At 47.7% G+C, this 16,947-nt stretch overlaps 1 protein-coding gene across 1 annotated transcript; it reads right to left on the bottom strand.

Annotated features, from left to right (window-relative positions):
- Positions 1-6,056: 6,056 nt before the first annotated feature.
- LOC139046827 (uncharacterized) lies at positions 6,057-9,654 on the bottom strand. Its single transcript, XM_070520739.1, has 2 exons — positions 9,136-9,654; positions 6,057-8,016 (listed from the first exon to the last, which is right to left on the bottom strand). The coding sequence occupies exons 1-2, from the start codon at positions 9,427-9,429 to the stop codon at positions 6,892-6,894; spliced, it is 1,419 nt and encodes a 472-aa protein (XP_070376840.1). The 5' UTR covers positions 9,430-9,654; the 3' UTR covers positions 6,057-6,891.
- Positions 9,655-16,947: the final 7,293 nt, after the last annotated feature.

Here is a 16,947-nt window from a genome sequence, read left to right as displayed (position 1 = left end):
GGGAAATCGCACGCTGAGAACACCGATAAACATACAGTGCGACGCAAGTCGAGAAATAATATTGAAATGTCTAAGAATTTAGAACAAAAAAAAAGATTGAATCGTCGCGACGGCAAGTCACAGTCCCCGTAGGCGTCGAAGTCTCTACAATGAAATTATTTTTGAACAGCTCTGATAGCGCCCACACAGCAATGGTTGCTTGTATACTGTCAAATACTCATATTCTGCGGCCTAAAGCTCATGGCACGGTGCGAAAATGCGCACGCGGCGGAAGCGAAACAGTGAGCGGACAAGCATGCAGACGCGCAGTCTGTCGCTGCGAATCTGTGCGATCACTGCATTGAGGCTTCGTTCTATTACACTCCATTTAGTTATACAAACACTATAAGAACATGTCTCACATAGATTGCTCTCAGCGTTTACTTACATTTCACGCAAGAAGCCGGTTCGGGAGACTCCATCGCGGCGACCGCGAGCAGTGGCGTTCACTGTACGTATTCGGTAAAGAGATAGCGTCTGTAAACGATTGTGCTTTCACTTTGCCCAAGATTATTATTTACACAGTAAAGAACTTCTTTCGTTTCGAAAGTACTCACAGAAATGTCCGGGAGAGCTCGCGCGTGGTGTTTTCAGTGAGCGCTGACAGCAAAACCTATGAGGAGCGCACCGCGTGATCCCTCATACTACGCCAGCTAGGCGCTTCCGATAGATGGCGACTCCGTAACTCCTCGCCGCCAATAACACAGGGGATGAAAACCGTCAAGTTCCGTGCAGTCTTGTTTGCTTGTCGTAACGCGGCAATCACTGCACCAGTTACGAACTCGACAGGCGCACCCGAACGCTTTCTGCTTGCCTTTCTCCCACATCGATGCGCTGTTTTTTGTATATGGATTGAACTCCGTGCGCTTCCCATTCGAAAACGGAACCGAGGAGAACAACAATAAAAGACACAGAAGGGTCGAGAACGGCACTGTTGCGCTGTTGTCTTGCGTGGCTTACGGCAACAAAAAGAATACCCACCCGATTAATCTTGCTGGGCAGGAAGTCCTTTCTGTTTAAGGCCTCTGTATTACAGCGTCGTTTCCCAAGTGCATGAGGAACCCTCTACAGCCGAATGTACTCCACACAAACACAAACTTGTGTCTCCATGAACATCGATCGCATGGCTCTTGCATGAGCAGCTTCGTCGATCGCTGGTTGTTGTCGCAGCCAAAGCCGGCACAATGCATGTCCTTTGTACATAACGCTCAGCCGACGCGGTAAGAACACGGCTAACGCAAAGAGCTCAGCAGATGTGGCATCAGCACATTGAAAGACACAACATGCCAACACGAACTGCAAGTGCTGCTATATTCGCCTGCCTACCGCAGTCCCCACCAGAAGGCAGCACCTGGGGGCTATTCTGTAAGTGTCGACCTTGTGGACGTGTCCCCTTCGTCTGCTGCTGAACTGCTGACCGACTGTGGAGCGCCTGTCTCTTTTAGACGCGTACCCCAGCCCAGCCAACCAAAATTTCAGCAGGAGATGAAAAGGACATGTTTTAAGAGTCGGGGCGGGGCATGCAAAAAGGAGTAGCTGGCCCATGCCGTCGTCCGACTCATCCACGCTAAGGACGTTGTTGAAGGGAGGAACCTGTTCTCATCGAGAACGAGGAGCACTGAGTTTATTTACCATATCTACATGAAGAGTGGAGAGCGTTATATCCCATCAATCGACCATGACTGAAGTGAACCACACCGAGCAGCCGAGAGACGTCTGCTTAAAAACACTCTGTCCTCCCTAGGTCACTAGGCCCGGAGGCCCGGGAAATTTCGGTCCAACCTTTTTCCACTCGGAGCATCCAAAGTCGTCGAAGGACTCGCGTTTAGGGCGAGGATTCACACACTCACTCCCGCGCTTTTGTTTACTGCAGACCCAGGAATGATGGGGGATCTTAGTAGACAGGGGTTGTCACGCTTTACTCAAGATGGCGCGTCTTGGTTACTGGGACGACCCCGCAGGTAGCTGGAGCGTTTTTAAAGCGACCGTGGCGGTATCCAGGATCTGTTAGGAAATGTTTTAGAACCCCGTTTTCCAGGAGTTTCTTGGTCCCCTTGTTCCGTGAAGGCGACAGTGAACCAACAAACAATACTCGGCCCGCGAAACCTGCCTCGCCTTGCTGGTGCCGGTAGTCTGTCCGTGGGAGACGCATTTGTTGGCTTCACCAAGCAATTAGTCGTAGAGAAGCGGGAGAGACTACAAGATCGCTACCCCCACCGGGCTACCGTAACAATGTCCAATAGGGGGACACTTACAGAATAGCGCCCCCCCCCCCTTCGTTGTCGATAGTAGCGCCGCGGTTTCTGCATGCTCATGCGTTATGCATGTCGCGACCTTGCTTATGTTGAAGCAATACTCGGGAACGAATTAGGTTGACTTATTTTCCTGGACGGATCTGATTCGCTGTCATTGCTAGTCATTCCAGCGTATCCTCACCCGAGCCGTCTTTCCCCACTCTCAATGACCAAGAGTGCGTTGGTGTTACGGTGCAAATGGAATAAGTGGGAGCGTATACGCAATGTAACGCGCTTACCCCCTGTGCAATGACCGGACCATTTGCACCGCGTAATTAATGCATTGCTGAATTGCCTTCCGCGCAAATGTTCGTTCATTATTCCGTCCGCATTTTAGACGCAATTTTGTCCGTCACAACGGCACTCTAAAGCAAGCCAATCGCGAATACTCGAGCCCAACAGCTGTCTGGAATACCCCCATGCTTTGTCTACTCGTGTGGTCACCGATACAGGGCCTTATAAGGACCCTGATACGAACCTGTTAGAAACCTGATACAAACCGTGATAAAGAACGAAGGAATGTGTGTCCATGTGACGCACATGGGTGACAGTGATGCGGTAGCCTTATCAAGTTCGTCACCTGTAGCTCTCACACTTTGCGCAGTCTCCAGAAACGGCTCGCATTCGGAATTACCATTGTGAGGACGCATACATTGGAACTAGTATATATACTGGCCCACCAAAGTAGTAGTATAAACTTCTCTTAGGCACTTCCTCTACCTTCCTACCTTACTCTTGGCCCCCCGTCTCCCTTGACACCAGCAAGAACATTAAATAAACTTTCGTCTCTCTCTCTTGAGGTCGTAGGCTGGGTATACGAGCAATGGCTGACGGAATCCCCGGAAAAAAAAAACTGGTTTTTAAAATAAAAGTGCTAAGAGAGCAGATGGGAAAACCATTGAGAATAAAACAAAAAGTGGGAGGCTACTGGCAGAACAATAAGGCTTCTCAAGAAGTGAGTGAGTCGAGACTGTTCTGAAAAACTTGATGGCAAAATATACAAAATTTTATTAACGCGATGTAAAAAGCAGAGAAATATGCTGTGTATAGCGCTTCTTTATATGCTACTAATTGAGTACGAATGACACGTGTTTTAGTGAGCAGTGTCGCTGGCACCAACGTTGCGACATGGGTGACTTGTCACATTTTTTTTTCTTATTCAGATGCTCTCACATGTGGAATACCAAGAACTGAGATGTCTCCTTTTGTGCAGAGTTACCCATCTCAGAAGTCAGGATGTACACTTCTTTTCCCGATAATTTACAGATTTTCGACAATTTTCACTTAACCCAAGGTGTTTCGAAAACAGCATTCTTATTAAAGGAGTTGGTAAAACTAATCCTTGCCTCCTACACGCAGGAAAGGAAATGTATGGTTCATAGGTAATGCATGGAGAGCATATCTGCGTTTGCACGTACACGAATCGGCAAATTTGAGTTGGAATTGAGCTCCAAGATCAAATCTAGTGCGTCTCGAGTAGAGACAAAACGCCTTAGCTATTGTTACGAACTTGTACCGCTGCACCACGATTACGGCTTTGTGGTCCCGTAGCGCTCGTCACCCGTTTCGTGACAGAGCGTTGGTAGCGAAGACTCCGAGCCTGGCGTCGATGAGAATAACAAAAGGGACTTTATACATTATATACAGGTCATTGTACAGGACAAGATCGGATCGGCACTGGGGCCGAGAGCTCACACAAACGCGACTGTTCCCGCACGACGGCGTCCGGCGAAAACGCGTGACACATCTCACCCCAGTCGGGAGCGACACTCTCTCCCGGTGAGTCGGCGGATCCTGTTTTTCAGGCAGCGCGTTGCTGCTTTTATAATCCCCGAGGAACCATTGTCACTCAAACGGCCCAATACAAAGTCAGCACACGACGGTCGTCCGAGGGGTCCAACCAGCGACCGCGCTGGCCACCCGGTTCAAAGTCCGCGCGCGCGGTGACCTCCAGGCAAAGGGAGGTGCGGCGCCGGGCTGTCTGGCACACGCTGACACGTCCAAACATGCGGCTCGCCGAGGCTTCTCCCGCAGCAGGACACCGCTGCCTGACGGCTCAGCATCTTGACTTGTGAAGGGAGAATTAGGGCGCTCGCAGGATAGATTCCGCATCTTGCAGATTCGGAATCTGGGCTTGTGGTAATGGCACAACACTATATATCGGTGGCTCGCAAATAAATATCAGTAACTCTTTTCATAAATAAATATAAATAAACAAATGAAAATAACACAATCTTTCTGCTTCGGGGGTAGGAAGTTCTTGTGAATTCTAAGTCACATGTGACGTTACTATCTGACAGTTTTGTTATTTTTTGATGACAAAACAATAAATGTAATAATCGACCCTTGGAAATAAAGATTTGGCGATTACATTGAATATTGAACATATCTTTACTTCCAAAAGAATGGGGGAGACAGGGTAGGAAAGCTGCAAGTGCATGAAAAAACACCCTTGTCCCTCATTTACGTTTGCGTTTGCTCCGATAACATAAGTGTTCCGGTTGTTTTGCTGCTTTATTTGACGAATCTGATATAAAACGCAATATTTTTCTAAGAAAAACATTCGTACCTCGTCAAACTATATTTGCAATAGCTTCGCAAGGAATAAGTTTATTGCGTAGGGATAGGGGTTTTTTTGTGTGATCATTACAGTCTTTCGAAATACGCGACACAAATTACACTGAGGATAAGAAAAAGCATTCCATAAGAGGGGAGGGCAGGGAAGCTATCCGAAGAATCTCCCTCTCTGATATCGTAGCTACTGAAGCAACGAAGGACTCTATACATCCAACATCGACCCGGGAGAGGCTTAATGCTTGCCATACATACGAGGTGTTTAATTGTATTGTTAACATGATCTTTACAAATCACTTAGGACACGTTGCACAATTCCACTTTTTGAGTTGGTCTCAGAGCCAGACATTATTTGCGCAAAAAATCAAACTAAATATAGGTATAATTAAAGAATTTGTGTTATTTAGTTTTTAAACTACTTCCTTTACACTACATGTTCTTATTGACGAAGTGTAGCCGGTGAATTGGACGCCTATATTCAGTAGGAACGAATTCTCAGCATGACATCAGTTTTGAGATCCGCCTTGCGAAAGTTTGCAACGACATAAAATGGTGCTGCATTAACATTCGAGCCTCAATGCGTAAACAGGTATGTCATTGTGTGTCCGGGGTGGGGGGGGGGTGTTCAAATTCTGGCGTTTTATGTGCGATACCGCAATATGATATTGAGGCACGTCGTAGTGGGTGACTCAGGTATAATTTTGACCACTGGGGTTTTTTTGAACGTGCACTTAAGCGTGCACGGCACATGCGTGTTTTCACATTTCTCCGCCATCGAAATACGGCCGCCGTGCGAGGGATTGGTGTTTCGTTAAAAAAAGAAAGGAAGCGGAACAACAGTGCATTTTCACTCCAAGTTTGACTGCGCTTGTCTCAAACCTGCTGCCACTCTCAAGATTTCGTTGGAAGCGGACGAGCCTTGTGAAATCGCTGGCGTCAGCGCGTGCGTTACAGTATACCTGCTAAATAATTAGCTGAATACGGATTCAGTTCAATGTTGTTATTAGTGAAGTGCACGCATTGGCTTTCCGTTGAAGTAATGCATACATCTCAGAGTACTTCAGCGCAATAAGCACGTTTGTGCTAAATTCTACAGGCGATTAAAAAAATTATTTCTGTGAACATTAAAACACGCAATAGTATAATGCGGTGTTCTTCGTCTACGACTTTGCGTTCTTTGGGTATACGAAATACGTGCACACCGGTCTCGAATCTCTGTTTAAAACAGAGGGGAAGAACCGCTGCTTCAGACTAGTTGTGAGACGACGCAGTGGACGCGACAGGCGGTGTCTCGGTCACGTCGAACACGCCGCCCAAATTTCCAAGCACTGAAGCAGCGCGTTTACGCAACCGTTCTTGTGTCCTGCTCCTCACTTATCATTTCTGAAGTGTCGCGGGTTCGGTCCCCGGGGGTCACTGGTGGGCGCGATTGGCTGTTGCTAGGCAACGTGTCGCATCAGAAGCTGATCACAAGGAGGCAACCATTCGAGAACGGCGGAATGGAAAGGCGAGGCACAACAAGCCGAGATTCAAGCGATTGCGGTAAATCTTAACCATGATAAATGGTCAATGCGATGCGCTGCATTAACATTGGTTCGTGTATTTCGGACACAGGACAACGCGTGGTACTACATTGTAGTATCAAACAAGAACGTCGCCTTGAAATCAATCGCTTTAACAGCCGCACGGCAATAATCGAGAGAAAAAGTATCGGAGTTGACGTCATAAGATCAGAAACAACGCGAGGAGCACAATATTAAGGAACAAAAACTGTATTAGCACTATACATAAACAAAATCAACACCCAGTAAAGTCAGAAAACAATAGGTTGACAGTTACAAAGGATAGTAAATTAAAAAAAAAATTCGCAGAGCTCACTTTTTTAGCAGAAGGGAGATCAAAAATTGGTTAAGCTCATGTGACATATATTGGGAAGTGGCAAAGAGGATTCTCCAGTGCAGTACACATTGTGCGATGACGAACGTTAGGGTGCTGCTCTGACGCTGCCGTCCATCTCTCTTCCGTGGAGCGCGATACGGAAGCTTAGCTTTCCGTTTCGGAGGCAGCCGTCATTTATCAGCGAGGCGATGGATACACGAAATTGGAGGTGGAAGTGCAGCAATGAGGGATCATCGCGCTTGCAGACACAAGGCCCTGAACGGGAAGTCAACGAACCGTCATTGGATCCTTCTTCGTCCTCCTCGAACACTCTCCAGAAAGGCGGCCAACACTTAGAGTCCACCAGCATCCCGTTAAACGCGATCTGCAGAATGAGGGCAGGTGTTGGAGTAGCGTACCTCCAAACTTCAATCGTAAAGTACGTGTCCCTCATGTGCCACACCGTAGTCTCAGCAAGCTTTAGTTGCCTTCCCCGGCCCTGAAAAATTTCCTCACAGTTTTCCAGGGTCAGACTATATTGCACGAACTGAATTTGTTCAATCCGCTCGGGTGGCGACAGCGCACTGGTCAAATGCCGAGCGCTACCGAACTGAGGCTCACAATGAGCAATGACAGAGCTGCGACAAGCCTTCCGGGAAGTCTCCAGCGAGTGTTGCATGTCGGCTAAGTGTTCCAACTTTCGAAGTATCATATCCTGTTCCGAGCGCAACGACAACGACCTCGACGTACCGGCTTTCTCTGCGAGATTTTGCAGAGACATTAACTGGTCCAACACTTTCCCAACAATCATGGCGGCGATTCGAGCCATCTCGCCCTGCAAATTGTGCTCGCATGCTCTGACCTCGCGAGTGATCTCAGCGAACCTGGCTACCTGGCGTCTGGATTGTTCTGTAAGCTCATTCAACTGACTCTGAATCACTGGCAGGAGCTGGTCGTGGTTGAGACACCTCAACGTCGTCTTCACGTCTTCTAGGGCAGCGTTCACGTCTTCAAGTGTCACTGCTGTAGGTTGCGAGGACTCTGTGTTCGCGGAAGGAACACCGTCGCTGCATCCGGCCGCGTAGTGCGTTGCCAGGTCTCTGTGCTGGACTCCCTCGCCGCATCGCAAACATTCCACGGTGTGAAATGAGCACTCCTTCTCGTAGTGTTCCAGCATGCGGTCCATGGTGCCCGTGTACTCGCAGCCGTGCGCTTCGTTCCAGCAGTACACCTTAAGAGAAAATAAAATAAATAAATTTGGTCGACAAAATATTTTCACTCAAGGCGCGTTACATCGCTGTCCCGAACTTTAAACCGTACCTTTCCATGAAGTCCGGTGTTAAATAGCGTATACGCGATATTCTATGGCGAAGTAAATATGCTCAAAATCAACAAGGAGTATTTGTCGCCGCCTAAACCTTAAAGATGAATCAAACATGGATACTCTGTCAAAGTGAATCACTTCATTATGCTTCTAAATAGTAAGATCTACTCTCATAGAAGAAGCAACGTTCGTAAACCAGAATCAAGGAAAAATACCCCCAAACTTGAAATATTCTCCCAGCTCCCAACGAGGACAGCAGCATTCTTGTGCATTTGGAGGCTGCGATGTCCTTTTCGCTTGCTAGCTTGCTCCTCAAATAATTGCGGTCAACCACTACGGTCCAAGATAGCTCTTCTAGAGCTGTTGCGAGCTAGAGGGGAGAGGGGGGGAGTTGCATTTGAGAAATGTCTTAAAGTAAAAATTTTTGGTTTTTCAAAAGCAACACAACTTTTTAGAAGAATAACTAGTGAATTTATATTGCAGTATACTCAGTTTCCTTTTCTGATGTCTGAATGCGAATGTCAAGCGAATGTGTGAGCAATGGGATGTCAAGCTAAAAAAAAGCAAACGTTTGAAGAGAAAATTAGGTGATTACCTGTCACCTAATTAGCACTGAATTGTCACCGAATTATCACGAGTTTCCCTTTGAGTTTGGCGCAGAAACAACGACAACGCCGAAACCTCAGTGTGATGTCGCACATTTCGAAGTATTGCTTTTTTTTTAATTTTTTTTCTTATCTGGCACAGTAAGAAATAAGTAAATTCCGATTTCCTAAAGAATATTTCGCATGAGCCTACAGAGCGTTAGACTTGTTCCATTGTGTTAGCCTTGACAGACGCTAAAGAGTAACATTTAGTCAGGGTGAATTAGTATATTACTGTTAGGCAACGGTAAAAGGGGCACTCTAATCGTTAGGCGTGCAGATATGTCTTAGCGTAATCATGCCAGTTGCGCCCGCCCGCCCGCCCCCGCTCCCCCCCCCCCCCCCCTGAAGAAGTGATCGAAATTGGTTCTTTCCTCCTCACCTTCAAGGCGTTCGTTTTCCTGGTAGGGAATTCATAACCGAAGCACTCCGCTTCTTCGAATGGCTCTCGATCCAACGGACACTGGCCAACGCCCTCTTCGAGACTGGCTGCGTGGCAAGATTGGCACAGGGCGTGCGAGCACGGCAACAGCACCGTCCGTTTTGGGATCATGCGGCAGAGGCCGCACGCGCGTGAACTGGGAACCTCGTCGACGAACCGCGTCGGTCGCCAGTTGACGCCGGCGACGACGTGGTCGCGAAAACGGTGCACCCGTCCTCGTCCGTGATCCGGCATGGCGGCGTCGTCGGGCACGAATCGTACGCTTTCCCGAGAGCGCAAGAGCGCGGTGCTTTTTCCTCCGAGCTTATCGCTACTGAGTGGGCTCACATACGTTGGCTAGAGTAGCGTCAACGAGAGATAGAATGAGCCCTGCACGCACTATCGCGTAGAATGGGGAACTCTTATCGCATCTATTGCCTTCGCAACGCGGCAAGGGCATCGTTATCGTCGGCGACAGCCGTTCCATACATCCACCGCCGGTTCCGCAGCAGCGGATGCGTATGCACTGGTTTTGTTCCGTTGTCACGTACACTCGGCCACAACAGATTAGGGGTCATGCGAGCGCGTCGCGGAATAGTGTCCCTGTATATGCTCCCGCAGGGAGCAGAGTTGCGCATAGGTCCGCCGTTATGTTCCATGTCTGCAGTGAAGCCACTCCTAGCGCGCGCAGGAGGCAAATGCCGCGCGCTGTTCCGTTTGCTTTTTAGAGTGCAGCTCTTTGGCGTCCGTTCCTGGGTTTCGCGTCGTCGTCGGCGTTGTCGTCGGCCTCGTAACCAGCTCCGCCCCCCTTTCATCCCCCCAGCGCTAGCAGCGACCGACTGATACCGCTGGATGCCGCTGACGCCGCTAGAGAGTCAAGATAACGTGACTGCATAGAACACCGTCGCCGCCATGCAGAAAGTGGAGGAAAGGGTCCCCCCCTTCCCCCCCCCCCCCCTGTTCTTGTGTAGCGGATAGGGTGTTCTTCAGTTGCCGACGCGCCGGTTATTTCACGTAGGCCCCGGCACGTCGACGAATACGTGACCACCTTCCCACGGCTAGACCTGGTTCTTAGCGCTGCGAAAGCGAGGGTATCACATTGTTTGTGTCGGCATCGGCGGAGTTGTCCCTGAAACCAACTCCGCAGCTGGGGTTGACTCACTATCGGCGTCAGCGGCATCAGTCAGTCGCTGCTATCTCTTCCCTCCTCCCTTTATCGTGTTGTCCGCTTGCTGCGCGCGCTTCTGCCCCCATCGTTTGCCGCTGGGTGTACACGCCGCCCCCCTCCCCCCTCTTCCTGCAAGTCTCCGGTTGTCAAAGCGCCGGCTCGAACTTAATTCCTTTCTTCGCTCCTCCTCCAATGCAACCCCTGTGCGGTGGCAATCAGAGAGCCAGATCGGTGGCGGCGGATCTGTATATGTGCACCGCCCGAGCCGAAATTGCCGCTGCCGTTCGCCACTGCGAAATTATCTGCCAGTTCTTTCTGAGCCATGAGCGAGACGACCGATGGAAGTCCTCCGTCTGCTGCTGCTGCTGCTGCTGCTGCTAAACGAGCTGCCAGAGCAGAGGCCCAGTGCCGTCGCCGTCAGAATCCAGAGGTGCGTGCCGCCGAAGCGGAGGCTCATCGCCGCCGTCGAGAGCAACCAGCAGTAAGCGAGGCTGAAGCAGAAGCTCATCGCCGCCGCCGAGAAGACCCTGCCGTTCGCGCCGCCGAAGCGGAGGCTCATCGCCGCCGTCGAGAGCAACCAGCAGTAAGCGAGGCTGAAGCAGAAGCTCATCGCCGTCGCAGAGAAGACTCTACCGTTCGCGCGGCCGAGGCCGAGGCCAAACGCAAACAAAGGCTCGCAAACAGTCAGGGTGCAACAAATGCTTTCCGGCGACAGTTTACAGACAATCCGTTTGGAAGTGTGTGTTCAGTGTGTGATCGGCTCTGATTCCAAAATGACGTGAAACCGCTTCCGGATACGTGCACGTGCGAGGCACTTGTATAGATCTCGTCTTTGAGAATCAAGTATTGGTGTACCAAGTCGAACATATATCAGTCTATTTCTCCGACCACAAAGCTTCCTTCATGACTGCCAAGAACTGTTAGTGGAGTCTTTGTTAAAGGAATACGTGTGAAAAATAAAAAAAAAATTCTGTGATAGCGCATACATGTGTTGCTCGATTTCTTTGCCTCAATCTATCGAAAAGGTGAAACAGCTTATTTGCTGCGCTCAAATTTCGCATTAGGAAGTAACGTAATCGTCGGTAATTTTTTTGTCTGCTTGTCGCGAGCTACGTGCGGCAATTGTACGCAAGCAAGAAGACACTTTTCAATGCAGGCTACGCTTGAACGATTGGCGTAGCCGGAGGGATGCCAAACCCCCGAAATTTTCAGTTTGTATGTGCATATATACACGCACATATACAAACACACGCGTGAACGTACATATAAGGAGTAGGACCCCCCTCGATCCCTCGAAATGAAACACTGACTACGCTCATTGCTCGAACAGCTCTAAAGTTCGCGTGCAAACGCGCATTACCTAGCAATAAAAAGCGGCGTAATCTTTTTCAGCGTGTACATGAAGTTCTGTCGCGGAGGCCTGAAGTCAAGAAATTTTCTAAACGGTGTTTAACGAAAACTTCACACAAGTGTGGTGGGCAATTAGGTGAGCACATTTCGGCTGCCGAAACCAGACGAATTTTGCTCGTCGCCAAGAGAACTATAGTGGCTGCAGTTATGTCAGTGTCCTTGAAATGAACAAAATACTGACTGCCTATCAGTTTGGCTTCAGAGAAGGTCTGTCCACAACCGATCACCTGGTGCTCATTGACGGAAATATTCGTGACGCGTTTGTACACAAGCTGCTTTTCTTATTTATATTACTCGATATGGAGAAGGCGTCCGACACAACTTGGCGCTACGGGATCTTGCGAGACTTGTCGGGAATGGGCATCCGTGGCAATATGCTCAACCTAACAGACAGCTATCTGTATAATCGTACGTTCAACGTAAAAATCGGGAATGTACTCCCACGTCAATTTATACAGAAAACTGGTGCACCCCAGGCAGGTGTGCTCAGCTGCACATTATTTAAAGTTCAGATGAACACACTGTGTGGTTCATTACCACCAGCTATATTTTATTCCGTCTACGTAGACGACATACAGATAAGTTTCAAATTCTGAAACCTTGCAGTGTGCGAGAGAATAGTACAGCAGGGCGTGAACAAGATATATAAGTGGGCAGACGAATATAGTTGTAAAGTCAATCCCCGCAAAAGTTCTTGTGTTCTCTTTACAAGAAAGAGCGGCCTGGTTTCAGACCCGTGCATTCAATTGTGTGAACAACCAATACATGTCAACAAAGAGCACACATTTCTAGCTATAATACTTGACTCTAAGCGTAGTTTTATCTCACGCATAAAACATCTCAAAGTGAAATGCATGCCAACAAACAATGAACTTATTGATAATACTATATCATACAACATGGGGTAGCGACAGGATCTGTATAATGAATATTTGCAGGAGCCTCATTCAATCACGGTTAGACTATGGTACCATAGTATACAACCCTGCCGCCCCGAGTGCACTAAAGATGCTAGATCTCGATACCCGTCTACCATCTGGCTATCCGTCTGGCGACAGGCGCCTTCAGAACTAGTCTTATTGAAAGCTATATGTAGAATCTAATGAGGGGTCACCCCATCTGCAGAGATCATGCATCAGCTCTACATATGTCCTTAAAGTGCGCTCTAATCTTGAACATCCGTGTTGTGAAACTAATAACGATTCGGCATGCACTGCACTGTTCCATGGTCGACCCTCTGTGAGACAGCCTCTTTCACTCCATGTGAGGGAGCTTAGCGTGGAAATGGATGTCCCACTCTTAGAACATCGCTTAATGCCTCCAGCGAAGCAGCTACCGCCATGGGAGTGGCAGGCGGTTGAATGTGATATGTCTTTTGTAAAACTTACTAAATATGCACTAGAGCTCGAAATTAAGATGCATTTCCATGAACTTCAATCGATGTATGCTTGTTCTCATTTCTTCACCGATGCATCAAAATCGCATGTTGCGGCTTACGCGGCTGTTGGCTCCTCTTTCTCTGAATCTGGTGTATTGAACCACCACAGAAGTATGTTTACTGCAGAAGCCTGTGCAGTACTGTCTGCGGTTAAACGCATAAGGAAATTAAGACAAGAAAAAGCAATTATATTCACGGACTTGTTAAGCTTCCTAAAAGCACTCTGGTCTTTAAGAAAACACAAAAATCCTGTTCTTACTCAGTTTTTCTCGTACTTATGCAATATTTATTCATCTCGTAGACATGTAATAATATGCTAGGTTCCCGACCATGGATGCATCGAGGGTAATGTGATGGCAGACCAAATGGCCACATCAATCACATCACAAGCTATCAAGCCTACCACTGCTATTCCTACTATAGATCTCAAGCGTTTTTGCGAAGGAAACTTCGAAACAGTGGTAGGATTGATAGCTGGCGATGTAATGGATGCGTCCATTTGGTCTGGCAACGCTTGTGGGACAACGAAACAAATAATAATCTCCACTTGATTAAGCCAAAGTTAGGTATCTGGTCCTCCGTTACAATATCACGAAGAACTGATGCCTTATTCTGTCTACTCAGAATAGGACACACATATCGTACTAACAATTTTCTGTTGACTGGCAATGAGCTTTCAAACTGTGGTAGGTGTGGTGAGAGGCTCACCGTCCTCCATGTCCTCGTGGAGTGTCGGGAAGCCGAAAGAGAACGAAAAAAAAATATTTTCCTCTACCATACCGGTATTGTCTCCCTCTTTATGCTGCTATGCTTCTTGGTAAGGAACCCCATTTTACCACCAAAGCTATCCTAGGTTTCTTTAATGATGTGGTCCTGCATGTTCTTAGCCCCACCGTTTTGTAGCGCATCCTCTTTCTAGAGGATGCAGCTGTGAAAGGGGGCCTTGTATAGCATACGGCTTCAGGCCACTGCGTTGCAAGGGCTCTGTTACGGCAGTGGTCCTTTTTTACATTTTTAGCAGATTGTAATTGCTTCACAATTGATCTTTCGCGCCCTTGGCACGCTTCGTATAGTCATTGTCGTAGTTTTATTACATGCAGCTCTGGTGCACATTACAGTGACCGACTTTTAGGCCCTTTATATCCCTGCCATATCCATTGCTTGTAATTTATCGCTTCACTTTGATCTTATTACCATTGGTCTGGCGCTCGTTAGTCAAATTTTGCCCTTGCGCCACAGAACACTACATTCTTCATCAGATTTCTTCTCACACAAATATACTGCGGAGATTAAATTGCGAGAAGGCCCACTGGTACTTTTAATTTCATTCAACGGAACTATGTAGCGTCGTCTGCTTCACAGCCGTTGGGAAATTGTCCAGTTAGCCTAGTTAGCCGGATTAGGCGAAATGTTAGCCGAATTAGGTTGCCTTATTTTCCTGGGCGGAACTGAGGCATTGTCAAAGCTAGATATTCCAGCATATCCATACCCGAGCCGTCTTTCCCCCCTCTCACTAACCAGGCCGACGCTGGTGTTACGGTGGAAGTGAAATAAGTGGGATCGTGTACGCAACGTAACGCGTCTGCCCGCTGTGCGATGTCCGGAGTATTTGCACCACTTCACTGATGCCTTGGTGAATGCCCTTCCGCGCAAATGTTCGATTCTTCCGTCCGCACTTTACACGCAGTTTTGTCCCTCACCACCCCACTCCAACGTGAGTGAATCCCACGCCACCCGAGCCCAACAGCTGTGTGGGATGTCCCCACGCTATGTCCACTCGGTGGGACGCCGACGCGGGGCCTGATAAAGACCCTGATACACACCTGATAGAAACCTGATGCAAACCGTGGTAAAGAACGAAGGAATGTATGTCCACGTGGCGCACATCGACGACAGTGATGCGATAGCCTTAGCAAGTTCGGCACCTAGTTCTCATACTTTACTTTGAGCTGTCTACAGGAACGGCTCGCATTTCGAATTATTCAGTGCTAGGACACATACATTTTACCTTGTCTATATACTGGCCCTCCAAAATAATAGTATAAACTTCGCTTAGGCGTTTCCCCTACTTTTCGAGCTTTCCTCTTGCCCCCCCCCCCCCCTCCGGTCTTTATTGGCTAGGCCCACCGTAACCTACCTTCCTCCTGACCCCCGTCTACCTTGACACCTCAAGTACATTAAATAAAGTTTCGCCTCTCTTTTGAGCTCGTGGGCTGGGTATACGAGCAATGGCTGATAGAATTTCCCAAAAATCATGTTTTGTAAACAAAACGGCTAAGATAGCAAATAGGAAAACCATTGGGATTGAAAAAAAAATTGGGAGGCTACTGGCAGAACTGTAAGGCTTCTCAAGAAGTGAATGAGTGAGTCGAAACTGCCCTGAAAAACAAGGTTGCAAAATATTCAAGATTTTAATAAAGCGACGTGCAAAGCAGAAAAATATGATGCGGTATGTAGCGCATCTTATATGCTACCAATTAACGAGTAATAATGAGCTGTGTACTAGCTGGCGCCAGCGTTGCGAAATGGAAACAGTTGCTCTCACATGTCCAATACAAACAACTGAGATATCCCTTTTTGTGCAGAGTTTTCAAACTGAGAACTCGGAGCCTACACTTTTATTTATTTATTTATTCATTTACCTCACAGGCTCCCGAAGGAGTATTGCGTGAGGGGAGGATACAGGGAATTACCAAAAAAAGGAGTAAAGAGAAATTATACATTGTTAGCGAGTAAACATGAAAGAACAATTATCTAACAATATAAATAACGGGATAAATGAAACAAACGACTGTGTGAAGTAACAAAAAGGTACCAAGAGATTATACAAATGGTAGGAGGTGAAGGTGGAAGAACAAGTCTGTAATAGTGTTAAAGCAATTAAAACAAACATTCAAACAAAACAAAAAGAAAAACCTATACAACTTCGCTACAAGTATTTGCTGAGGTGCGCGGTATGGTTTAGTTGTGACGAATTATGGAAATAATATGCATAAGCGTGCTTTGAAGGATACTGGGTCAAGAATGTCAACTATGTCATTTGGTAGGTTATTCCAATGTTGAATGGCATGTGGTAACGCGGAAGAATTGAAAGCATTTGTTCGGCCAAAGATACGCTGGAAACTGAGATGATTATGTAAACGCCGAGATGTACGAGATGGACGAGTGAGCGGCAGAGTGGACGGGTGCGTGCTATGGATTATCTTGTGAAATAGACAAAGCAATGCTATGGTTCTTCGTGATTCAAAAGATGAGAGAGATAAAGATGACCTAATGCTAGTCACGCTAGAGTCGCGGTGATAGTCTCTGACAATGAAGCGGGCGGCGCGGTTTTGGATCGATTCGAGAGATGCGATTAGGTAAGCTTGGCGAGGTGACCAGATAGGGGCTGCGAATTCCAGTTGTGACCTTACAAAAGTCTGATAAGCGATTTGTCTGGTGAGGACAGGAGCATCACGAAGGTTGCGTTTAAGATAGCCGAGCGTACGTGAAGCTTTAGCAGTTATTTTTTCGATGTGCGCAGACCATGACAGGTTAGGTGTAAGGAGAATGCCGAGGTACTTATATGAGTTGGTGCGTGTGACGGGGTTGTTATCAAGTGAGTAATCGAAAGCGGAAAATGTCTTTTTGCGGGTGAATGTTATTAGTTTGCATTTATCAGTGTTTAGAGTCATTTGCCAAGAAGAGCACCAGTTAGTAATACGGTCAAGATCTCGTTGGAGAGCGACGTGATCGGAAGTTGAGCAGATTTCACGAT

Source organism: Dermacentor albipictus, chromosome 6 (genome assembly GCF_038994185.2).
Source record: "Dermacentor albipictus isolate Rhodes 1998 colony chromosome 6, USDA_Dalb.pri_finalv2, whole genome shotgun sequence".
In the NCBI taxonomy this organism is placed as follows: Eukaryota; Metazoa; Arthropoda; class Arachnida; order Ixodida; family Ixodidae; genus Dermacentor; species Dermacentor albipictus.
Note: the sequence above shows the minus strand (reverse complement) of the source record. Positions and strands in the feature narration are given on the sequence as shown.